Genomic DNA, 25,649 nt, shown 5'->3' with positions numbered 1-25,649 from the left:
GAGGGAAGGAAAGGAGATGCCAGAGCATGGAGGAAGACAGAGAGATCCCAGGGCATAGGGGAAGTGAAGTAGATGCCAGACCATAGGAGGAAAGGGAAAGAGAAGAGAGAGATGTCAGAGTATGGGGGAGGGAGTGGAGACTAGTGCTGCACGATTTCCGATTCGAATCGATTCACCGATTCGAATTGGGTGAATCGATTCGAATCTGTTCATTTTGTAAAAAACTGGCCTGGAAAACTTTAAGGGAACAAAATAGCAAGCACCCGGACAGAACATATGTTGTGCGGGTGCTTGCTATTGTTGCTCCGTTAAAGTTTTCTGAACAAGTTTCAAATAAGTTTTGGTGCATTAATAGAAGGAGGCATAGCCCCTGAGGAAACAGAGTGTGAAACGGTTGGGCAGCCGTCGGGCACAAAAGATAAGTGCTTTCCTTCCTATAGCACCTTATGCACTAAATGTACTTTATATTTATTGAAATTGATATTCAAAATATTTAAAGAAAAATTCACAGCACAGGCCACTTTACCAAGACCAATGATGAATTTACCACCCCAGTAAGGGCGTGAAAAATCGTTCAAGTAGTGCCTTGGGTATTTGAGGTCTGGTAATTCAATATTATTTGATATGAATTTGATCTCTGGATGTTACTAGCTTTTAGAATAAAGTAGCATTGTAGCTGTATTGATAAACATTTATAAACAGAATATGGAAATAAGGTAATCTTTTGGAGTCCAAAATTCCCTTTCTCAGGCAGTGGCAGACTGGGGGGGGGGGTTAGGAGTGGGAGGTGTTCTACCCCTAGAGAATACTCCTCTGATCCTTTTTTATATTTGGGGGGGGGGGGGGGGTATTAAAAAAATTATCAATCCCAGGTGTCACATACCCTAGGTATGCCACTGAATCTGGTTACTAGGTTTCTAGCACAGGCATTTTTCAGCACATCTAATTTAGTGAGCATTGCTGGATCACCTAAGTTCATGCCAGTAAGTGGTTATGTTTTTAAATATAATATCCACTTGCCTCCAGTGCACAATTTTGATAGAGCCACTTAATTGTTCCAGCACAATGAAGACAAGTTGGTATTACAATTTGGAGCAAGAGAGTCCCTCACACCTATCTGATAAGACATGCCTTTTGATTCGATGGGCACCCATCTCTGTTTTGTAACATCAGATATTTTAGTGCAGACTTCTTACTCTATACATGCAAAATTTTGATTTTCCCATTGACAACAATTTCATTATGGCAAGGTTCTACCAGTCTCAGACCTGTATTACAGTATATAAGGCAAAAGGTACAGCTTGTACTCCTTGTCCAAGAATCTCTTCAAACTGCAGAGATGCACAATTGTGAAATGAAAAGGAGAGAAAGAAAAGCCACCAGTCTGATACCTGTATAACCACAACGATACTTCTCACACACTTCCAAATCAAGGAGCTTTGTACTAGATATTGGCTCACAGTTACTATTTATCCTGCAACAGCAGTTCAGAAGAAATCTGAACTTCTCCCTCATTTCTACTACACTGCTTCATTTGTCAAGTAGCTAAATGGAAGGGAACACACAGCATTTCAGAAAGCACATTAACACCTCTCTTCCCTAGCAGTGTAGAACACAGACAGCTGGAAGGATTTTTTTTTTCTGTGAAACAAACCAAGGCAGTCCTGAGCCTAGATTTTAAAAAACATTTTTACTCCAGGTCCAACTCCATTTGCAGTGATGGCCTTGCTGTCCTGAGGATTTCAAGAGTTGCTTGTTTGTCTTTCAATCCTGGAAGGTTGCTCAGAAATAAATACTGGAGGCTCCTGCAAACAAATAGCAAAAGCCCACCATCAGTACAATTTTCAGTCAAAACGGAAGGGTAAGAAAAAATGATAGATGCTGTTGTCTCCCCTGGATCGAGTTGGTCATTCACAACTATTAGTCTGGAGGCTCAAGAAAGATTTGGGGGTTGATGCCTACCACAGGTTTTTGTTGCTGAACCTACTAAAGCAGAAGATATTGAAGTTGGGTCATCATGCAGTGATCAGGACTGGGCCTGGCCTTAGGATGGCAGAATTTAGAGGTGAGGATCTGGCACCAACATGGGAGAAAGCTTTCCTTACTTCCTGTCCTCCTGCCAGACCTGTCACTGCTACCCCTACCCCTCCTTACCTTCTCCCAAGGCTGGTCCAAAGCTTAACCAAAACTTGACTCTATGTTGGTCCTGTAAACACAAGTCTGTGCTCAAGCGCTACAGCCTTCCCTTCCCGTGACAGGAAGTTTTTCACAGAGGGGGGAGGGGGGAAGACAGCAGCGTTTTCACACAGTGCCAAATTTTGTTTAGGCTTCAGGCCAGCTTGGAAGCAGTTAGGGCAGCATCTGTGAAATTTAGAAGGGCGCAGGGTGGGATAGAGAAGGGGATATTAAATGCTGGCCATGTGGGAGAGAGGAAGCAGACATGCTGGGTTCTGTGCAGGGAGAAACCACAGATGCTGGCAACCTGAAGGGGAGACATTGGCTGCCTAGGGAAGGAAGAGGTGAAAAGGAAATGCTAAACTACAGGTAGTCTATTGCTGAAAGTTTATCAAGGGCAGAAGATACCCTTGGACTTGCCCTGGCAGTGGTAATACCTAGTAGAAAGAATTAGGGGCTATGAGTAGGGTTACCATATTCGCTAAGTCAAAAAAAAGGATGGTTGACCCCACCCCGCCCCTGCCTCCCACTAGTATCCCCCTAAACCGCCCCCACTCCCAGCACAGCCTCTCTCTCTCCAGCCCCTCCCACCTGGGCCACCCTAGAGTCGGGTCTGGCTTTCATCTCTCCCGTCTCTAATACATTCTCCGGTGGTGCAATTTAAAAACATCAGGCAGCCAGCAGCATTAGCAACGTGATCCTTCTGCCATCGGCCTGCCCCAGAAGTCTTCACTCTGCATCATTCCGCCTACCTGGGAACAGAGTGAAGGTTTCTGAGGCAAGCAGATGTCAGAAGGATCTCGTTGCTACAGCTGCAGGCTACCCAAAGTTTTTAAATTGCAGCGCCGGAGAAGGTACTAGGGACGGGGAGACTCACAAGCGCCAGACCCAACTCCAGGATGGGGGTTGGACTGGAGCGAATGAGTCCAAAACTCAGGTAAACTCCCTCCAGTCCAGGAAACCATCCGGACACCTGAACAATCCTTTAAAAAGAGGACATTCTGAGTAAATCCAAATGTCTGGTAACCCTAGCTATGAGTGCAGGAACCCTTTTGTGTGGCCCCCATCAAGGGCCATTGTCTGGACTAAAGCATGTTGGGAGAGGGACATAAAAGTGACAAAAAATGGATAATTGTGAATGGAGGCTCATCACATTACACCCCAGTGGAGGCTGGCTCCAGTTGAGCTAGGAAACCTGTAGAAAGTAAGAGTGTTTCCTATTCTGAAAGTACCAGAAGAGCTAAACCACCTTCACCACAAGTTGGCCCTGATTCCCTTTTACAGGAGCCTACATCACCTTCACGTGTCTACACCCTGGTTCATTTTTATTTCTGATCTGTGTGATATATGAACATAAGAACTGCCGCTGCTGGGTCAGACCAGTGATCCATCGTGCCCAGCAGTCTGCTCACATGGCGGCCCCCAGGTCAAAGACCAGTGCTCTAAATGAGCCCAGCCTCACCTGCGTACTTTCCAGTTGAGCAGGAACTTGTCCAACTTTGTCTTGAATCCCTGGAGGGTGTTTTCCCCTACGACAGACTCCGGAAGAGCGTTCCAGTTTTCCACCACTCTCTGGGTGAAGAAGAACTTCCTTATGTTTGTACGGAATCTATCCCCTTTCAACTTTAGAGAGTGCCCTCTTGTTCTCCCTTCCTTGGAGAGGGTGAACAACCTGTCTTTATCTACTAAGCCTGCAAAAAGTAATGGCCAGAAACAAATTTGGAAAACTAGATGAAAAGTTGCTCCTCAGCAAAAAGAAGCTCTAACTGCTAACAGCATTACACAGAACAATATTGCTAAGTGCTGCAGCTATAAATGATCCCCTTACAATCCAGTTTCCCAACAGGGCTTGCACCATTCATTCAACACCCCTCTCTGCTTTTTCTTTATAGTGAAGATAACAAAGTGCCCCAGACCTAGCAACGGGAACAGCACAACACATACTTTAGCTTGTTCAGCGCTATAATGCCTCTGTCAGTCACATTGCCACAGGAAATGATTTCCATACGCAGTAGACTCCGCTGGAGATTCACAGTCTTGCTTAACCTCTCCAGGCAGGCATCTTCAATGTAAATGCACTTGCACAGTTTCATTTCTTGAACATGCTCGAGCCCATCTGAAATGAAGAACAAGTCTTGGTGACAGCTCCAACCCTATTAGTGGCAGTAACAGCCTCTTCCTATTCCAGGGCAGGGATTGCGGGTCTGAGCTCTAGCCCTATTTTTCTGTCAGTACCTGAGCCAATCAATGCTCAAGCACAGACAGGAAAGTGAGAGCTCAGACTTATCGTTAAAGTCTGCATGCTAAAGATAGGCCCTCCTTGCTGTACATTACATGGAGTACTGTACTAATGAACTCTTCGTAATGCATTAGCATTCTCGGTGGCTGCTACCACTATTGGGTAAAAGCCACCAAGATCCTTTTTGAGTATTAGAGGGTATAGTTACTGTATATACTCACATATAAACCAAGGTAATCTTTTCCCCAAAAAAAGGAGGGGGGGGGGCGGCTAAAAGGTTGACTCAAATATAAACCGAACTCGCAGCAGTCTTGCAAGATTACTATGGAAACTCATGTCAGCCATTTTGAATAGTGAAACTGCATGGGGCAGGAGCATAGGAGGGTCACTCTTGCCCTGGCTCACCACTGAACCAGCAGGGCTCAGGCAAAGGCCTGCAATGGGTCTGAGAAGGGAAAGACCCCCACTTCTGAGGCATTTTTTTGGCCCAAAAATCTAGGTTTATATTAGAGTATATATAGTACTCAAAAGCTAGACTGGTTACAACCAGCTTTACTCAAATGGTATGTTTTTGAGCATCTCCCCCCCCCACCCCCCCAGTGTGTGTTCAAGACAGGGATCCTGGCACTTGGGGTGAGGGTACAAAGCACAAAGGTTTCCATTTAGAATTAAACAGCTACGTATTGAGGCTCTATGACTGATTCAAGCTTTTCTAGCCAAGTCTGATTGCTACTACTGTTTGCTTATTATTTTTCCCAAATAAATGCAGTTTAGAGATTTTTAATTTTCTTTAAAAGTCTGGTAGTTCATAGTGAACTGTTCAATATCCTCTTCCCACCCTATTGTTTTACATATAGGAGGCCTGAGTACTTTCAAATGTCATCTCCTTATCTTAGAAACTTGGAAAGCTAAAATTTTGGTTACCTAGATAATCAAACCCCCGGTGCATGATGCAGGACTCCGTGGCATCAATTGCTTGTATCTTATATTTTCCTAAAGGGCCTGTAGGGAGTCCATTATAGTCCTGCTGCCACCTCTCCAATCCCAGGTAACGCACTCGTGCTCCACACCGTAGGAGCCATTCAGAGGCTGCTCTGTCAGGGCCAACGTCCTTTATACGTTCATAGTCCACCCTAGTGATATTGGGGGAGACGGGGAAAAAGTTTAGTTCTCTCTCTCAACATACAATATGGCAAAAAAGAACACCGTTTGTTCATCATTTAGAAAGAGAAAAATCTTGGAAAGTTACACCATGGTCCAGTCTATTTGCTCACTATGGTATGCAGTAGGTATGGAGGAGCAGCCTAAAGGTTAGTGCAGTGGGTTGAGAACCTAGGGAATTGGATTAATTTCCCATATAGCTCCTTGAGACCCTGGACAAGTCACCTAACTCTCCATTGCTCTAAGTCCATTGTGAGAAAGTATTTGCATGTAATAATGCTCCATTGGGTGTTTCTGAAAATTGTGTATTGTTGGATGTTGATTCTTTTGCTCTTGTATTTTTGTTTTGATCTTTTGTATTTTTCACATTCGCAATAAAACAGATTTGAACATAAACAATGAATAGAAAAACTAGAAAAAAAACAACAAAGTAAGGTGAAAATCTTTGTAAGTAAAGATCAGGAAAAAATGCAACACCCCCCTCCCCAACTTATGTAGCTACAGTTCTTCAGCAAATAATAATAATTTATTTAGCTGGATTTATCTCACACCTTTTCAATAGTAGATCAAGTTGAGTGTACATTCAGGTACACTAAGTACTTCCCTGTCCCCAGAGGATTTACAATCAAGGGAGCTGATGCAGAAAACTACTGTGGGCAGCAGCACAGGTGATCAAAGCAGAAACAGGTTTGGCACAGCTTGCATAGTACACATTGGCACGCAGTACCTTTAAATCAATGTTCAGTAGTCTACTAGCTGCAGAGAAATGTTTAAGAAAGCACAATGCAAGAAAATTATCAGCTGGTCTGAGGCAGGGTTGGCTAACCACAAACCTCCAGTCACCTCCCTTTCTGCATTAGCCCCAATCACTGGAAGTCTAGCTGCCCCCCCCCATATTAAAAGATTGCTAGATTCTTAATATGTTGCCTTTCTGTGATGCAACCACAACAGTTTACATATTACATATAGGTTTTTCTCTATCCCTAGTTGGCTGAGGGCTCCTTTTACGAAGCAGCGTAAGAGCATTTTACCACGGGCCGGTGAGGTAAATGTTCCGACTCTCATTGAATTCCTCTGCGCGTCGGAGTATTTATCTCGCTGGCCCGCGGTAAAATGCTCTTACGCTGCTTCGTAAAGCCCACTGTCAGGAAGGGAACGTTCTAAAACGAGATGCAGATCACTGCTACATTTTTAATGCATCACTGATTGCTGCATAGACGCTGTTGATAATTTCGCAACAGAAGCTGCGCACTAAACGATCAGCGCACGGCTTTACTTTGTAACATTTTGCTGCTCCTTGCCCAAGAAGATCACAAGGAGCAGCAACTCTAACCACTAGGCTGATCCTCACCTCTAATAATAATATCAGTCATTTTAATCTGCATAAACCAACGGCTCTAAGTAGCTTACAAAATAAACATTAATTACATGAGAATTAAAATGATAGTAAACAACAGCAATTATCAATTACCCAGCTTTAAAAACTTCCCAGTTATAAAAGAGTAGCATCAAAGTAGTTAGGGCTCCTTTTACTAAGCTGCGGTAGTGTTTTTAGCGCACGCTTCAGATTAGTGCACGCTAACCCCCACGCTACGTGGAAAAACTAACGCCAGCTCAATGGAGGCGTTAGGGTCGAGTACGTGCGGCATTGTAACGTGCGCGCTAAAACCGTTAGCACAGCTTAGGGCTCCTTTTATCAAGCTGCGCTAGCGGGGTTAACGCGCGTGACTTTTCATCACGCGTTAACCCCCGTGCTGGCTAAAAACTACCGCCTGCTCAAGAGGAGGTGGTAGCGGCTAGCGCGGCCGGAGGTTTAGAACGCGCTATTGCACGCGTTAAACTGCTAGCGTGGCTTGATAAAAGGAGCCCTTAGTATGCAGCCATGTTTTTAGTAATTTCCTGAACTTCATATAATTATGTTCTCTTCTAAGCTCTATTAGTAAAAGCATTCCAATATTCTGGTGCAATTCCTCTAAATAATTTTTTCTAAGTAGTACACTTCTCCCTCCATATTCACGGGGGTTAGGGACAGAGCCAGCCCGTGAATATGGAAAAATCGTGAATAACTTTTAGAGTTGACTCTGACCCACCCCCGCCTCCCTCCTGACACCCGGACCTCTCCACACCTTACCAAAAAATGGCTGCCATGAGTTCCCGTGGTCTCACGAGACTACAGCAGGAACTCACGGCAGCCATTTTTGTTGACGGCTCTGCATGGGGCAGGAGTGTAGGAAGATCGCTGCTGCCCCACTTCACTGCTAGGCCACCAGGTACAGTGTGAAGAGGTCTGGGAGGCGGGGATGGGTCAGGGTTTAGAAACCCATGAATTTGCAGGGAGAAGTGTAAACAGTTTAGTAGCAGAAGCTGAAAGAAGCTGTAACTTAGTAAAATACAGTAGATATTCTGGTGAGATTTAATCATAGTACAAAGTTGCAAATAATTAAGTTCGGACATAAACCATACAAAATCATAAAAGAATAGCATAGAAGCACAGTAACGGGCAGAGCTTTGGATACTTGCCCAGAAATAGCTAAGAAGAAGAAAAAAAAAAAAATTAAATTGAATCAGGTTGGGCAGACTGGATGGACCATTTGGGTCTTTATCTGCCGTCAACTACTATGTTACTATGTTAAACGCTACCCTAGCCATTGGAGGAAGCCACTGAAGTGAAGTGATCTCAAGAATGGTGTAAGCTTGTCAAATGCCATTTTTTGTAAAATCTTTCATTGCTGTATTTTGTAACAATTGTTATCTAGCCAAAGCTGCCTTAGAAAGTTCATGGTAAAGAATGTTACAATAGTCCAGGTGAAATAAAGCAATAGCTTGGACTACTTTATATAAATCCTCCAATTGAAAAATAATTAGGTACTTGCAAATTGTTTTTGGTTACTTACAGTACATATGCTTCTTCACCACCTGCCCAACTGGAAGATGCAGTTCTAAACTGGAGTCAATGATAATCCTAAGACTTTGCCTCGGGAGACCTCTATTCCTTTTCCACCATTGTGCTTCTCTTACTACCCACCCATAGAAAAAACAGTCTTGTCTACATTTAGCTTGAGATGGTGGTGAGCATTTGTCCAATCTTATTCATAAGATCATATGAGTCTTTTAAAAAGGATTGTAAAGGAATAAAAATTGGAACGTCATCCACCTAAATCAGATAACCCCAGAGTCTTAATCACACTCCCAAGAGAGCTCATATAGATAGAAGAGCATAGGATATGTTATGGTACTCCAGGGAGACCAAGAGCCAGAAAACTCACCATTCTTGCTAACTCTATACAAGCAATTTTTTCAAAAAGATGAGAACCAGTTTCAAACAGTACTTGTAACTCCTATCATATTACACTTACATAACCACAAATCATGGTTGATGATATCAAAGGAATCATTTGGGTAAGACAGCTGTCCCAAGTCCATGTAACACTTTATGCTACAAAGTGAGAACCTAATGTCCTTATAAAAACCTGGCTGCCAATGTCCTGCTGACACTGGCCACTGTTCTTGTTGAAAGCATTTTTAAAAAAAAAAATATTTTTGGATTTAGCTTGTGCCAATTTACATAAAGACACAGAAAATATTTCTCTATCCTTGGAAGGCTTACAATTGAAGCTTGTACCTAAAGCAATGGAGTGTCACTAGGAGCATCAGCGGGAGCTGAACACTGGCTTGCCTATTTTGCAGCCTGCAGCTCTAACCGCTGTTACCTACTCTTAGGTAACATTTCAAACCTGTAAGTAATCTTTCTTAAAGTTAAACATAAGCAACCTCAGCAAATTGGCATTAGATTTGTTCAAAGGCTTAAAGGTGGAAGTGAGGTGTGAAGGTGAGTATTCTTGAGTTTATATCTACTGCCACAAAACACGAACAACTAATGCACAATATATTGAATATTTTTATAGAATATGTGACCAACATTAACAAGGAGAAATTATACCTTAGCTCAGTGGTCTTCAATGCAAGGCTGGTGAGCCAATAGTGGCCTGTGGAGACCTTCTGGGCAGCCCGTGCACCTATCCGGAGTTCCCCCTCCCACACCCCCCGCATGAAATCTGGTGCTTGCTCACCGCTAAGTGATATAAGGCAGTCTTCTTTTAACCTTGAGGCATTTCTGCTTTAGAGATTTGGTGGCTTATGCATGTCAATGGATCCAACAACTTCATTTCAGTACCAGCTGGAAAGTAACACCTGTGGACTCAGAGCCAGAGCCCATAGATCGTAAATGCTTAATGAGGTTTCAGAAGCTACCAGGGCCATGAGGTAATACCATCTTGAAAATGCTGGGGAGCACTCTCCCCCTAAACATGGCAGGGCCCAAGCTCTGGGGCTGAAGGTTGGCAAGAGGCAGATTTCTGGAAAGAGACTTTTGATCAATTTGGGGTTTTATCTCTCAATGTGAGGTGGCAATTCTAGTCCCTACTTATTCTATTTGAAAGTGGTACCCTATGAACCAAAATGTACTAGCAAGGACAATACGGTAGCCTGTGAAACTAACCTTTGTCCTCAAACTTGCTGTGTGACCTAGTCCCGAGGAGAAGATTTATAGAAAAAAATACCAGAAGCCAAAACAGATCACTGAGATCACTGCCACTAACTAAAATGACTAGTACCTGTACAACTGATTCAATCATTAACAGTAAAAAGGGAAACCTGCAAGGCAAAACCGTAAATAGCACAGCAGGCTGTAAATGATTTATTATAATATAGCCACATAAAAAGCTACTAGTGAACACCTTAAGGCAATCTTTCACCATGCTCTGGCTTCTGCTTCCTGCCTCTGAAGTTATGCTGTACCATGAAAAGAAACAATTTGTAGAAAATTGTGCCTGGGCCTCTCATACTCTGGTAATGCAGGACACAGACCAACATCCTTAGATTCATTCTTTCACCTGTCACTTGCACTAACAGAAATCATTTGCTTGTAAATGAGGAATAGAAGGCAACTACATTTGCAAACTTTCTAAAAAAAAAAAAAAAAAATCTTATTTATATATCATTTCATTCTCTCCTTTACAAAATCAACAGTACTGTAAATTAAAAAGAGAGAAGCCTGAGAGTTTCAAGGAATGGAGGATTCCAAGATGGCAGAAGCATGATAAAGTCCATCTGATCTCTTCTTACCTTTCCTGTAGTATTTCATTATTATAGGCAAACAAGGGGAGGCGGTTGGCATACCTCTCTCACCCAGCGACTCTGGCTTTGTCTAGCTCAACTGATGTTTTCATGAACAGATTGGGAACTCAACCACAAGGATTGGGAAGTAACCTCCTGGAGACTCTCAAGTATTAGGAGATCCCATTGTCCCATGCATCAGATGTTACTCTTAGCCCTGATCTTCAAGTTCCTGCACCATAATCTTGCATGCAGAGCTCACCAGTCCTGGCAGCCCTTGCACTTACATTGGAACGTGCCAAAGGTTCTCAACGATGAGAAAGGAGACTAGCTTGGAGGACCCAGCAGTTGGAACCTTAGCACTGACAACAGAAGCTGCTGCTGTTGAAGCGAATGAAGGTTTGGTGACAAGAGTCCTCTAAATCTCAACAGGTACCATTGATGGATGTAGTGGCAACAGTAAGAGAAGGAACTGTACCACGTTTGCTACCTTCATGCTTGCAATTTGGGAAGCCATAGCTGATTTGGCTTCAGCCCCTCAAGTGAATGTGCTATCCCAAAATGTAACTGGTACGATCCCAAGCTGAAAAGATTTCAATCGAAATGGAAAAGGAAGTTAGCTATGTAACTAACTTAAAGAAGGATAAAGATTATATAAAGTTTGTTCAAACTGTGTTCATTGAAAACTTGTTCAATATTAGAGGGAAAACTGAGGCTTTAGACAACATGCTTAAAACAAGGAATTTGTATATATATTGACATTTTCTTTGCTCCAGTTTACATTTCCTTATGAGAGATGTTTTGTACATAGTCAATGGAAATCTTGGGGTTCCCAGAGGCTATTCTGCCATTTTGTTCCAAGGTTTACCATGTACCATCAAAAAATCTACAGTCATAAGATCAACAGCAGGAAGAGATAATGCAGGATCTGAGTTTGGAGAATTTAACAGATTTTTTTTTAGACTTCTAGGTCTGAGTCAATGATGGTTTCTACTTTAATGGTTACTTTAGCTTTACCCATTGATCGAGACTAGTTATTAAAAATGTACTTTAAAAACATCAAAAGTTGTTTTTCAACAAAGTGTGAATTTTTCCTGATGTTTCTAGGGAAACTTAGAAATGGAAGCAGCGTTTGTTACCACACCCTGGTGTTCTTCAACTGGGGGAGGGGGCTGTTTCTTCTTAAATTTCCCTGTAATTGTGTGGTTAAATTAAATTCTCAGAAGTATATTTTCTTTGCCCCTTCTCAATTGTTGGCTTTTTTGGACACCAAGAGGTTAACTTTTTGGATTAGATGGTTAGCTTAGATCAGCGGTCTCAAACACGCGGCCCGCAGGCCGCATGTGGCTCTCCAGATTTTATTTGTGGCCCGCGGTCTGGACTGGATCATTATCTTCCTTTTGGAGCAGCAGCATGTCTGGCCGACTCATTCCGTTCAAAGCCGCGGGTTGGCGGCTCCTTGCGCTATCCATGGAAGAGCTGGCCAGACACGTTGCTGCTCCAGTGGCGTACCAAGGGGGGGGCGGTCCACTGTTCTCCCTAGAGTGCGGCTCGTCTAGAGCAGTGGTGCCCAACCTGCTTCTCTTCCCTTCTCAGGCCGGCCCTGTGTTATCTGATCTCCCTGCTTCTCTTCGGGGCCGACCAACTCTTGCCACCTGACGCCAATTCTGACATCGAGAGGACGTTCTGGCTAGCCAATCGCTGCCTGGCTGCCCGGAACATCCTTTCTGACGTTAGAATTGACGTCGGGCAGCGAGAGTTGGTCGGCCCCGTGGAGAAGAGAAAGAGGGAGATCTCGGCCTGTTTCCGATGGCGGCAGCGGCAGCAGCCTATTCCCCGGCGGCGGTGGCATGGGGAGGGCAGGAAGGAAGGAAGAAAGAAAGAAAGAAGGGGGGGGGACAGGGAGCCAGAAACAAAGCAAAAAATGAGACATGAAATCAAAGAAAGACAGACATAGAGAAAGAAAGAAAAAGTTGGGGGAGAGAATGAGGTCTGGAGGAGAGGAAGCATACAGGAGGTTGAAAGAAGAGAAGAAATATTGGATGCATAGTCAGAGACTGATGAAATTACCAAACAAAGGTAGGAAAATGATTTTATTTTCAATTTAGTGATGTGCCAGTTTTGAGAAAGAAAAGATATTAAACTTTAAATGCGAGGGCTGCAGAAAAAATAGAGCACTTGGAGGGCCGCAGAAAAAATAGTTAATGTCTTATTAAAGAAATGACAATTTTGCATGAGGTAAAACTCTTTATAGTTTATATATCTTTCCTTTTAACTGTTAAAGGAAAGTTTTATAAACTATAAAGAGTTTAACCTCATGCAAAATTGCCATTTCTTTAATAAGACATTAACTATTTTTTCTGCGGCCTTCCAAGTACCTACAAGTCCAAAATGTGGCCCCGCAAAGGGTTTGAATTTGAGACCACTGGCTTAGATGGACACCCTGCAAGTCTTATTTTCTTTTTCCTCTTTTGGATTTTGCTTATTTGTCCTCCTTTGAATTCTCTCTACTGTTAAAACTATAGGAAAATATACAAAGAAGAAAAACAAAATCCTCATATCTGCCATTTGCTCATATTTTGCTTCCTTAGCACCGTTACTGTACAAAGGTTTTTGCTTATTATATTGAAATTGCATTAAAAAAACATTTAAAAAGTCCTGACAACCTACCACATAAATATTTCCATCTATACACTGCTAGAAAGCCTTGCCTAGAATGGGAATTCTTACTTGTTGAAAACAGCATTCAGCCATGACCAAAAATGCCGGTATCCACCTAAAGATGGTTTCTGTATAGTAAGCAGCGGATGCACAAACCTCGCAAATAGCATCACAGATTTCTGAAAAGAGAACAATTGTTACATGCTAGCAACTCATATGTCTTTTTGTAAACAGAAAGTTCAACAAGGAGCATTGCAAATGTGTGCTAAACAGCACTACAATTTGTTAAACAAAATAATAATAATAAAAAAAAATTAGTTAATTGGACCCATGCTAGCCAACTACTGGGCCGGGCTACAAATAGGCCTAGTTGAAAATTACCCTCCTCAAGTGCTTTTAGATCCATAGTTTAACTGCATCAAAAATTAGCAATTCTTGAGCGTTATGTTTAGATTGAAGAAGGAAAAATATAGAAACATGATGGCAGATAGAGGCCATATGGCCCATCTAGTCTGCCCATCCCTTCCTCTCTCTAAGAGTTCCCACGTGCCAATCCCACGCTTTCTTGAATTCAGACACAGTCTCTGTCTCCACCACTTCCTCCAGGAGAATGGTCCACACATCTACCACCCCTTCTGTAAAAAAAAGTATTTCCTTATATTACTCTTGAGCTTATCATATCTTAACTTCATCCTTTGCCTTTTTATTCCAGATTTTCAATTGTACAGGTGCCGTTCCTCCTCCAAACACAGAGATGCCAAGTTACCTAGTTCTAAGAGGGAGATTTTAGGCTAGTCCTAGCTTCTGACAACGCTACCATGGTGTATTTGTCGGTTGCAGCATGAATTTCAAGGGGGTAGAATCAGGAACTATAAATCCCACACTGCTTTGGGGTATAAATTCAAAACCAGGATGCACCACACTATATCTACTGCTCACAAATGGAGAAAAAGTGTCTGGGTGGGTGTCCACTAGTGCTGCCCGATTCAGGTAAAAATTTTTTGATTTGATTCAATTCGCTTTTCCTGCCCAATTAGGTGTTATTTTTCAAAAGTCTTGACGGGTTTATTTTGTAGCCTCTTCACCCACCCCACCCCCTTTGCCTTCTCTTACCCACGCTGGCGCTGTGTTGTAAACAAAAATAAACAAACAAAAAAGACTTCCTCTCTCTGTTAGGTCCTAGTTCATGCTCGCTAACACCAGCTCTTGCAGGATACACATTTCAAATCTGACATACTGTAATCACAAAACAGGAAATAAAATTATTTTTCTACATTTTCTTGTCTGGTCATTATTCAAATCATGTTGGTCCCAGGCTCTGGTTTCTGTTTGTCTTCTGATAACTCGCTTGCCAGGGTCTCCTGCCCATTTGACGTTTTCTTCTTTCTTCATGCACTGCTCACCATCCATCTCTGTCCCTGGAGATCTGGCATCTTTCCTTTTTTTCATCTCCATCCCTACAGTCCAGCATTTCTCTAATGACTACTCCCCCCACCGCAATCCTCCAGCAACCCCCTCCCTACGTTCCTCCTCCTCCAGCGCGTGAGTGAAGCTTTCCCTTTCCTTCTGCTTCATGCCTAAGTGGGACCAGGAAGCAGTAGCAGAAGGAAAGCTTCCAGTCGTGGAAGGCAGCGTGTTTACTTCACTCATGCTGCTGGCGGCCCAAAAAAATGAAAATGTGGCTGCAGCGATGGATCCCACCATCCCCAGATCCACCATCTCTCCTTTTCTCAACTACCCTTTCATCTAGCTACACCAGGGAGTCCCCACGAAATCCAGCATATTTCCCGCTTCTCTCCACCATTGTCCCCATGGCCCCACCATCCCGCTTCTCTCCACCATCGGCCCCATGGCAGAGGATCACCGGTGTTGTAGCGATTCTATCAGGTTGCCGTTGGCCTCAACTGCACATTCCCACCCCTCCTCTGACGTGACATCCTGTTTTAGTCTGGGATGGACTGCAGTAAAGGGAACGTGCAGCTGAAGCCAATGGCAGCCTGCTAGAATCACTACAGCATCGTCAATCTTCTGCAGGCTGTAATTTAGTTTTTGAAGTGAGACTGGAAGGCCAAGGGGGAGCCGGACGACAGTAGAAAGAAGGGGGAAAATGTCAGCCTTTGGGGAGCCCCCTAAAGCCATGAAGCCGAGGGTACCCACAGCACTGGCGCCTATGCAGCACTTCCCAACCGACACCCCCCCACCCCACCGTGAGCTCTAACATCAGGCCTCCTAAAGCAGGAGCAGCAGCGGCAGTGGATGGCCAGCAAGAGACAGCACTTACAACAAGTTTTTCGCTGTCAGGGCACTGTTGCTCCTGCTTTAGGAGGCCCGAAGGTATATGGGGGAGGATGATCGGTCAGTGAAACAGCAAGCCCAATTTTTAAAGAAAATGAATCGTTTCAAATCAAGAATCGGGCAGCACTAGTGTCCACTAGAGGCAACAGTGATCAATACACAATATCATTTGATATAACAGGTAAAGTGGACAGCAGACACACAAAACTCAAAGTGCTGGATTTAGCAAAATGAGAGAGTACCCGAAGAGCAAGCTAACAGGAGGGGTAGGCATAGGACAGTGATTCTTAACCTTTTTTGAGTCATGGACCCCTTTAAGAATCTGATAAAAGCTATGGACCCCCCTTCCCCAGAAATATTCACATAAACACAACTTTGTATGCAATGAATATAATGTACTTTATTTATCAAGATTTGATTGTCTTAAACATATAGGACATACACAAAGTATTATTAAACTTTAAAGTAAACAAAAACCCACTCCTTTTTAATGCAAAAAGCAATGGCCACTCATTATAATTATGAAATACAATCCTCTTGTGCATATTAAAACAGATCTACTACTACTACATTTACTCTCTCGTTATCTGCGAGAAAAATCAACAGTACCGATCTGTATAGTGAATATAAATATTTTTATCAGACCCTCACGGACCCCCTAAAACTCATCCATGGACCCCAGGTTAAGAACCTCTGGCATAGAAGTGAAAAGGCAGTGATTCAAGCTTAAAGGAGCTATTAATATAGAGCTGCCATCAGCTGGGCAGAGGGGAAGAATGGTGGCTGCAGGCAGGAGGAGGAGCTGGGCCTATCAATTGCTCTTCTGAGCAAGCACCAGACACAGTTCCTTCACTTTTTTTATCAGGCTACTCTGCACAAACTCATCAACTAGGCCATAGTGCTAAGTTCCTGACCAAAGCATGTATAGTTAATTAGAGTATCTCGGATGTTCATACCTATCATAGTCCAGGGGTAGGCAATGCCAGTCCTCGAGAGCCGGAGCCAGGTCAGGTTTTCAGGATATCCACAATAAATATGCATGAGATAGATTTGCATCTCAAGGAGGCAGTGCATGCAAATTCATCTCATACATATTCATTGTGGATATCCTGAAAACCTGACCTGGCTCCGGCTCTCGAGGACCGGAATTGCCTACCCCTGCCATAATCGATTAGTGTTTTCAGATGTTTATATCCACTATAACATGTGTAATTAAGTAATTTATCTCCCTGTTTAATTCTACTATAGCATGTATAATCACCTACTGTATCTCTGATGTTCTCTATTTACCAAAACTCGGTCATTGTACCACTCGCTTTCCAAATATGTCTTATCCATATTTGTTCTTACTATGCTGTGTATATACCCCTGTAACCTGTTCTGAGCTCTTTTGGGAGGATGAGCTAAACAAATAAAGTAAATGAATAAATAAATAAATAAATATGATTTGTATGCTATTTGTGTGAGCACAGCCCAGTAAAAGTACATTGCTTCTAACCTGGGGCTAGATGCACTAAACACAATTGCTAAGACCGTGCGAATCGCTGTTGGCTGACTTTTTGACTGATTGTGGAACAGTGATTGCTGTTCCAAAAAGTTTCCATGCAAATGATTTGTACGTAGGTTCACCGTAATCCCGACTGACCAGACGCTCTGAGAGTGACTTTAACACATGCTCAGAGCTGGTTTGGGGAAGCCTGAACAGCTGAGTGGCAGGGGAAGCCCCAAAGCAGCCTCCTGTCACTCAGCTGTTGAGGCTTTTTTTTTTTTTTTTTAAATGGCACAGATGTTGTGCATATGTTACACATGCACAATATTTGCCCCATAAAAAGCCCCCCCACCCCACATGATGGGCCCCTCCCTGCTGACACTGCGATTGGCAGGAGGGTTGCCCATTCCCTCCTGTCGCCAGCCCTCACCCTCCCAAATCCCTGACATCCCCTAAACTGACCCCCCCCCCAACTGAAGATCAGTAGAAGGGATGCCCCCTCCTGCCGAACTTACTGCCCCACCAGGCCGCTCCCGTTGCCCCCCCCATAACCCAGATACTAAGAGTCAGGAGGGTTGCCCACTCCCTCCTGCCATGGAAACCCCCCATTAGGTCCCTCCCAACCGACCTCTCCCCTCCCCTTCCTTTCCCTGCTCCCCTTCTTTAAAAAAAAAAAAATCATCAGGAGGGATGCCCACCTCTGAACTTGCCCCGTACCTTGAAATTAGTTGACAGCAGGACGGAAGGTACAAAATGGTGTGCCTTCCCTTTCCCGATGCATTATGGGATGCACAGGGAGGGTCCTAAGGCCCCTTTCTCTGTATTCCAGCATAGAGAAGAACCCATAGCCCTGATTGGCTTAGATGCCTAATGCCCTGTCTTCCAGTAATGATGGAGAAAAGTAGTTCTGAGACAGCTTAGCCATGCTTAGAATACAGCTAGAGGACAGCAGTAGAAAAGGGATTATGAGGTTGTTGTGTTGCAAACAAGCAGATAAAATAAACACAACCCAACAACACTGCAGATCACTGGGTATGGGTATTGGAACAACTCCCCAGAAATGATCTAGGTGACACTGTTTAGCAAGGTTGCAAGACTGAAGCAGCCAGCAGTTCAAGTAACAGGCTCATTGGTTTTAGTAGTTACTTGGATTAATGTAGGGATTCTCAGCTCAGTTGTCAGGATGCACCTAGCCAGTCAAGTTTTCAAGGCTACCCAAGATGAATATGCACGAGATAAATCTGCATGCATTACCTTCCTTGTATGCAAATCTATGTCATGCATATTCATTGTGGATCTCTTGACTAGATGTGTCCAGAGGTCTAAGTTGAGAACCTCTGGATTTAATGTTAAGGAAAACCAGGAAGGTTTGGGATGGGAATTGACTTAAACCTATGCTTCTTAAGCCAGTTGTCAGGACACATCCAGACACACAAGTTTTTAGGATACCCACAATGGATATACCTGAAGTAGATTTGCCTAAAATGGAAATATTGCACACAAATTTATATCATACATATTCATTGTGGATATCCTGAAAACCTGACTGGTGGGATATTTACTAAGGTTTAGACCGAGAACCACTGTACGAGACCTTGTACGCTCATGTACAGTACTCAGGATAGCAGAAAACCGGTAAAAAAAATAAAACAAGAACTAAGAATTGGATAAGGAGCTGGCACGACTGTCAGCTAGGTCATGTCCTCACAAAAAAAGGACTAGTAAATCATTTGGTTGCATTTTTTTTTTTTTAGCACCACCTATTTCGCTACAAGTACGACAGCATGCTTCAAAAAAACGACTTGTACCCACAGTCTGTGTCTGGAGTGCGTTACCTGGTGCAGGAAGAACAGTATGAGCCGCGACTCGGACAAGACTACTACAGGCTCATCACTTCCGCTTCCGCCTTTGCACCGTATGGTTCCGCGCTCTCTCATTGGTTATAGGGTCTGTGACGACATTGAGGGGCGGTAAAGAAGGCCGCAATGCTGCTGCGGTCGGGCTCTAGCTGTGTGCTGGGAGCTCTGAGCCCTTCCTGGCTGCTACGTTGCAGTAGGAGCCGGGCTGTGGAGCGACGGTACCTCAGGTGAGCTGGGACTCCGAGGACTAGACCGAGGTGGGAGAGGTGTGCTCCCTTACTTCGGCGGCTCCTGGGACTTTGCTCTTTATGTATGGTGCAGCCATCTTCAGTATGTGGCTTGTGCACGGCTACGTTTTGGTGTGCTGTAATGTACAAAATACTGTAGTAGCTCAACTTGAGGGGGAGGAGGGACTGGGATTTCTGTAAATTAGATGATAGACCTGTTGCATTTCAGGAATACAGTAATCTAAATATTAGCGGGTCCGGCTAACAGGCATGCAAACTGCCCGAGTCTTAACGTTAGGTGCTCTTTCTTGCAGTACTCAAATCCAAGTTAAAACCCACTTTTTCATACTGCTTTCAACTCCCACTCATCATAAAATTACCTATGTCCATCGTATCATTCACTGCAAGAAACTCCCCCCCCCCAAAAAAAAAAAAAAAAGTCCTGTCTGTCCAAAATAGATTGTAAGCTCTTGCAGGAACTTTCTGTTGTATGTTGAATGTACAGCGCTGCATACACTTTTCAGTGCTGTAGAAATGGTTGTGCTGGTTGTCCAGGGTGGCAAATTCTAGGAGGCTCAGTAAAAAACAAACAGCTGCAGACAAAGCAAAATAATATTTTGGATAGCCACTCAAACAACATCTGCACATTTTTTTATCTGCAAAAAAGGTTTGCATATTAAAAAGGTATAGAAACAAACATAGAAATATGATGGCAGATAAAGGGCAAATGGCCCATCCAACTGCAGCATTCACTTTCTCTTCTCTAAGATATCTCGCTTGCCTGTCCCTTGCTTTCTTTTATACACTGTCTTTGTCTCCACCACTTCTAAAAGAGCTTTCATTGGCTGAGTAAGAACAACACTGTGATCCCATTACACTGTGGGTAGGCTTGATGAGAGGTTTTAGCAAAAGCAAGCCCCTCATGAAGCAAACAACTAAAGGTTAAGCAGACATGGGCTTACTCTTTACTTCAGTGAATGGCAAACTGTGCTGTGGCAAGATTCTGAGTGTGCAGCAAAACACTGGCGAGGAAAAAAGACACTGGTATCGGCTGACTACTTACAGGATGTGCCTCTCGTGGCAGGAAATGGTTACGATGTGGCCCAGGTTGAGAGACCACTCATAACCTGCATAACCTGGCTAAGCCTGTCCTCCCTGGCAGGTACTTGATCTTGAGAAGCATTCCCGAAAAATGACCTGGGCTACATCGTACCCATTTCTTGACACAGGATATTATAGTCCTGTACTTCACTGCTTGTTGACATTATGCGTTACCATCTGATTGTATGACTCAAAATAAGAACATAAGCAATGCCTCTGCTGGGTCAGACCTGAGGGCCATCGTGCCCAGCAGTCTGCTCACGCGGCAGCCCAACAGGTCCAGGACCTGTGCAGTAATCCTCTATCTATACCCCTCTATCCCCTTTTCCAGCAGGAAATTGTCCAATCCTTTCTTGAACCCCAGTACCGTACTCTGCCCTATTACGCTCTCTGGAAGCACATTCCAGGTGTCCACCACATGTTGGGTAAAGAAGAACTTCCTAGTAGTGCTGCCCGATTCAGAGAAAAATATTTCGATTTGATTCGATTCACCCTGTTGAATCGATTTTTCGATTCGATTCACTGTTAATGACACAGCTTTTTAAGTTTAAACATTTTATTTAACCAAGGCAATATCAATATCAAAAATTCCCAGCTTCCATCCCCAGCCCCCCAGACTCACCAGCCCCCCTGCCGATTCCCAGCTTCCATCCCTAGCCCCCCTGCCGATTTCAGCTTCCATCTCCAGCCCCCAAGACTCACCAGCCCCCCTGCCGATTTCAGCTTCCAGCCCCCAAGATTCACCAGCCCCCCTGACGATTTCAGCTTCCAGCCCCCAAGACTCACCAGCCCCCCTGCTGAATCTCAGCTTCCAGCCCCAGGCCCCCTGCCGATTTCAGCTTCCATCCCCAGCCCCCAAGACTCACCAGCCCCCCTGCTGATTCTGAGCCCTCCCTGCCGATTCTCTGCCCCCCCTGCCGATTCTCTGTCCCCCCCTGCCGATTCTCTGCCCCCCTGCCGATTCTCTTCCCCCCCTGCCGATTCTCTTCCCCCCCTGCCGATTCTCTTCCCCCCCCTGCCGATTCTCTTCCCCCCCTGCCGATTCTCTTCCCCCCCTGCCGATTCTCTTCCCCCCCTGCCGATTCTCTGCCCCCCCTGCCGATTCTCAGCCCTCCCTGCCGGTTCAGTTACTTACTCGACTGGATGTGGAATCGCGGGGAAGAGAGGAGAAATGCGGAGACAGCCAAAAAATACCCTTTGCTTCCAACTGGTCCGCTGCACGAGGTCTGCTTGCTCCCCCTCGACACTCCCACGTCCTTTCGTTTCTTCTGATGTAACTTCCGGTTTTGCAAAACCGGAAGTTACATTGGATGGGAATGAGTCCGGCGGCCGGCAGTGAAAAAAGAATGAATCAGTAAGTCCGTTTTTTTACAAAAACGAACCGATTTGAATCATGAATCGGGCAGCACTACTTCCTAGCATTCGTTTTGAATCTGTCCTCTTTCAACTATTCTGAATGCCCTCTTGTTCTTTTATTATTCAAAAGTTTGAAGAATCTGTCCCTCTCTACTCTCTCTATGCTCTTCATGATCTTGTAAGTCTCTATCATATCCTCTCTTAAGTCTCCTCTTCTCCAGGGAAAAGAGACCTAGTTTCTCCAATTTCTTAGCGTATGAAAGGTTTTCCATCCCCTTTATCAGATGCGTCGCTCTCCTTTGAACCCTCTCGAGTAACGCCATGTCCTTAAGGTACGGCGACCAATATTGGACGCAGTACTCCAGATGCGGACGCACAATCGCCCGATACAACGACAGGATAACTTCTTTCGTTCTGGTTGTAATAACCTTCTTGATTATGCCTAGCATTCTGTTTGCCTTCTTAGCGGCCGCTGCGCACTGTGCCGTCGGCTTCATTGTCATGTCCACCATTACCCCCAAGTCCCTTTCTTGGGTACTCTCATTCAATAACATCCCTCCCATCGTATAGTTGTACCTCGGGTTTCTGTTTCCCACATGTAATACTTTACATTTCTCAACCTTGAACTTCATCTGCCATCTCGTCGCCTGTTCCCCTAGTTTGTTCAAGTCCCTTTGCAATTCTTCGCAGTCCTCTTTAGTCTGTGCTCCACTAAATAGTTTGGTGTCGTCCGCAAATTTTATTATCTCACGCTTCATCACTGTTTCTAGATCATTTATGAATATATTAAATAGCAGCGGCCCGAGCATGATTTTGCTTGCCAGCTAATCTACTACTACTAATTTCATAGAAACATGATGGCAGATAAAGGCCAAATAGCCCATCTAGTCTGCCCATCTGCAGTAACCATAGTATTACAAGGTAGTATTACAAGGCTTACGTAATGCTGTACACCAAAACATGGAAGAGATAGTCTCTGCTCAAATGAACTTAGTCTAGTTGAGACAGACAAACTGGACAAAAAGGTGCCTCATACACTGCTCAGGTGGGGGAATTACAAAGGGAGTGATAAGACATATATTGGTGCTAGAATGTAGGTTGGAGTTTGGAATTGAAAGCCTCTTCAAAGAAGTGTGCTTTGAGTCTGGATTTTGAATATTGCCAGAGTCCAAGCTTGACATACTTAGGCAGTTTATTCCAGGTATACAGTACAGCAAAGTAGAAAGAACTGAGTCTGGAGTTGGCCAGAAGGGTACAAATTAGAGAGACTTACCCAATGAGTGGAGTGCCTGAGGGGATGGGGGAGAGGAGAGATGATGAGGAGCTGTGGAGCGAATACACTTGTAGGTCAGTAAGAAGAGCTTGAACTGTGTGCAGAAATTGATAGGGAGCTAATGAAGTGAATTGAGGAGAGAGGTAATGTGGGCATAATGACATTGGTGGAATATGAGGCGTGCAGCAGAGTTCTGTACACTGAAAGGGAGAGAGATGGTTTAGCAGAAGGCCAGTGAGAAACAGGCGAGAGGTGATGTGGTGGAGTTTTAGGATAGGTGCATATGTGCCTATATTCCATATTCTAGAAACATGATGGCAGATAAAGGCAAAATGGCACATGCATGCACATAGTTTCATTTGCTTTGAAGCTGGTGTAAGTGTGTGTGCCTAGTTTCCCATTATTTAAAGAGGACAGATACTGAGGAGCTTGTGGAGCAAATACACTTGTAGGTCAGTAAGAGGAGTTTGAACTGTGTGCGAAAATGGATAGGGAACCTAATATATGTGCCTTGCTAGCTACGCACTCTGTTCTAAAATTGCCGCCTTAGAGGATAATTGTAAAACTTTTCTCCACACATAAAGCATATGACACACGTGAAAAATGGCTATTATAAAATTCAGTGGCAGCATATACATGCAGTGCATCAAAAAATGGCACCTCTGTTTATGCAATCAGATTTCCCAAAGTAAGAGCTGAGATTCATGCACATATTTTGTAATCTACCTATAAGTCCCTACTTTCTACCTTAACTTCAACATCCATGTGATGACTAGCGTATAGATTGCCCTGTCTTATCTATGGGTCCAGAATTTCCTTTCCCTACCTGTCCCCACTAGTTCCATTATCTCTACTTCCCCCCTCTCTGTACTGCCTCCCCATGGTTTCCCTTGATCCCTCTAGCAGCACTTGTAAGCATAGTGTCCCCCCTCCTTTCCCCATGCCATGATTCTCATTCATACCTGTTCCTAGCACTCCAAAGCAGTTTCAGTGCCAGCACGGGGCCTTCCTGTATAGGCCTCAGATGGACTATGTTGGGTTGTGCTTTTTTTCCTAATAGGAAATGTATCATGACATCTCCAGTGATTCACTTCCTGTCAGAGAGAGGGCACAAACCCAATAATCATTTACCCTGGGCCGGCTCACGGGAAATGGTACCCTGAACCAACTTGCTTTGGTGGCCCCTCCCAAATCACATTGTTTCTGTGCCCCATCCCTCATCCCCCTCCATGGGTTAGGCATCTCTCTTTCTCTCTTGTGCTGGCATCTCACCCCCTTCCAGTCTTTGATCCCCCTTCCCGTAGGTCCAGCACTGCTCCCTCACTTCTCTCATTTTCCTGCAGTCCTGTAAAGTTTACATTGGTCACCAGCAGCAGCATGATCGGCTGCCTTCGGCCAGCCCTTGGTCTTTCCTCTGCCACATCCTGCCCACAGGAAATTGCAATGTGTCATACTGCTGCCACTGCTGCCAGCGACTAACATGAACTTTACAGGACTGTGGAGGAATGAGAGAGATGAGGGCGCACTGGTGGACCTATGGGGAGGGGGAAGAGAGATGATTTGGAAGAGGGGAGGGAAGAAACGGCTTAACCTGTAAACCAGCTGAAGTCAAAGGCTGGTTATTTTTGCAACCTTAATCACTGTTTCCTGGGCTAGAGCCTCACCTGGTTCAATGGTTAAATCGGCCTTGGGGCAGCCACGTGGACAATTAGCCAACCTGGAGATGTCCAAGTATGTTGGTAAAAGGAAAGGAGGCTACACCATCATTGCTGTAGTCAGTCTGGCCATGTGGAGGTGCTCCAGATGAAAACAGGAGGACTCCCAATCCCAGAAAGTTGGACATGGTGGGGCATGATCTCCCTCTCTGAAAGCTCCTCCATAGCGCTTAAGCTCCTTTGCCATCAAGTTGAAATTCAGATGGGGTCAGTGATCTCTAGAAGAGATAAGAAAGAAGAATTTAGCTAAGAAAATAACAATATAAAAATAAAATAATAAAATGGCTCTTTTGTTGTGGACTGTTTTTGTTGGGTTACTGGGGATGGGAGTGAAGAGACTATGTTTACAGCTGCTATTAGTGATATGGGGAGAGAGAAGGAAGGAGAGATGCTGAAACTGCAGGAGTGGGTAGGAAAGGCTGGAAGATTTGTATTTAAATTCCCCATACTACTGCTTATCGTTTCCATAGCATTGCTTTGTACATTAAAACATTCAAGAGACAGTCCCTGCTCAGTAGAGCTTACAATCTAATCAAACAGACAAACAGGATGAGTAGGGGGTTAGGGAGTGTCTTAGGCATAGGTGCCTTACAGGCTAGGAGTTAAAAGCAACTTCCTTTCCTCAATGCCAATCTTAGAAATACACAGGCTCTAGATGTAGAAATGCAGTATTGGGGAGGCAGTGATTAACAAGTAGCTTCACACTTTCCCAAAGTAATGAATTCAGATGGGTTAGTTCTGTGTATTCTTGACCCTCACCTCATACAAACATGGATCACAAAAAAACAACAACAAAAAGCAGACACAAATTGAAATGGAGACACCCCCTCCCCTTCTGCTCACAGAAGCCAGACTCTAAGCAGTGCAATTTTGCTAAAAGAAACATTTTCTCCTGTCTTCTGCTAAATACGAAAATAAATAAGATATACATTTCTCAAAACACCCTGACTTAAAAATGGTCAAAACCTTTGTGCTCCTTTCAC

The 25,649-nt window shown here is 44.1% G+C and overlaps 2 protein-coding genes across 4 annotated transcripts in view; one reads left to right on the top strand and one right to left on the bottom strand.

Annotated features, from left to right (window-relative positions):
- Positions 1-836: 836 nt before the first annotated feature.
- On the bottom strand, positions 837-19,102 carry DMAC2L (distal membrane arm assembly complex 2 like). Its single transcript, XM_033951192.1, has 5 exons — positions 18,971-19,102; positions 13,421-13,530; positions 5,339-5,547; positions 4,120-4,291; positions 837-1,805 (listed from the first exon to the last, which is right to left on the bottom strand). Exons 1-5 carry the CDS (start codon positions 19,070-19,072, stop codon positions 1,691-1,693), a joined length of 708 nt encoding a protein of 235 aa, XP_033807083.1. The 5' UTR covers positions 19,073-19,102; the 3' UTR covers positions 837-1,690.
- L2HGDH (L-2-hydroxyglutarate dehydrogenase) overlaps positions 18,963-25,649 on the top strand; it is a 45,135-nt gene continuing 38,448 nt past the window's right edge. Inside the window, exon 1 of one of the 3 annotated variants that reach the window (XR_004540061.1) lies at positions 18,963-19,221. Coding sequence is in view for 2 of the 3 variants with exons in the window: in XM_033951189.1 (XP_033807080.1) it covers positions 19,121-19,221 (101 nt within the window). In the remaining variant the exon portion in view is untranslated. The remainder of the gene's footprint in view (positions 19,222-25,649) is intronic. The other 2 variants (XM_033951189.1, XM_033951190.1) reach the window with 2 other exon arrangements.

The sequence above is a fragment of the Geotrypetes seraphini genome, chromosome 7, assembly GCF_902459505.1.
Source record: "Geotrypetes seraphini chromosome 7, aGeoSer1.1, whole genome shotgun sequence".
Taxonomy (NCBI): Eukaryota; Metazoa; Chordata; class Amphibia; order Gymnophiona; family Dermophiidae; genus Geotrypetes; species Geotrypetes seraphini.
Note: the sequence above shows the minus strand (reverse complement) of the source record. Positions and strands in the feature narration are given on the sequence as shown.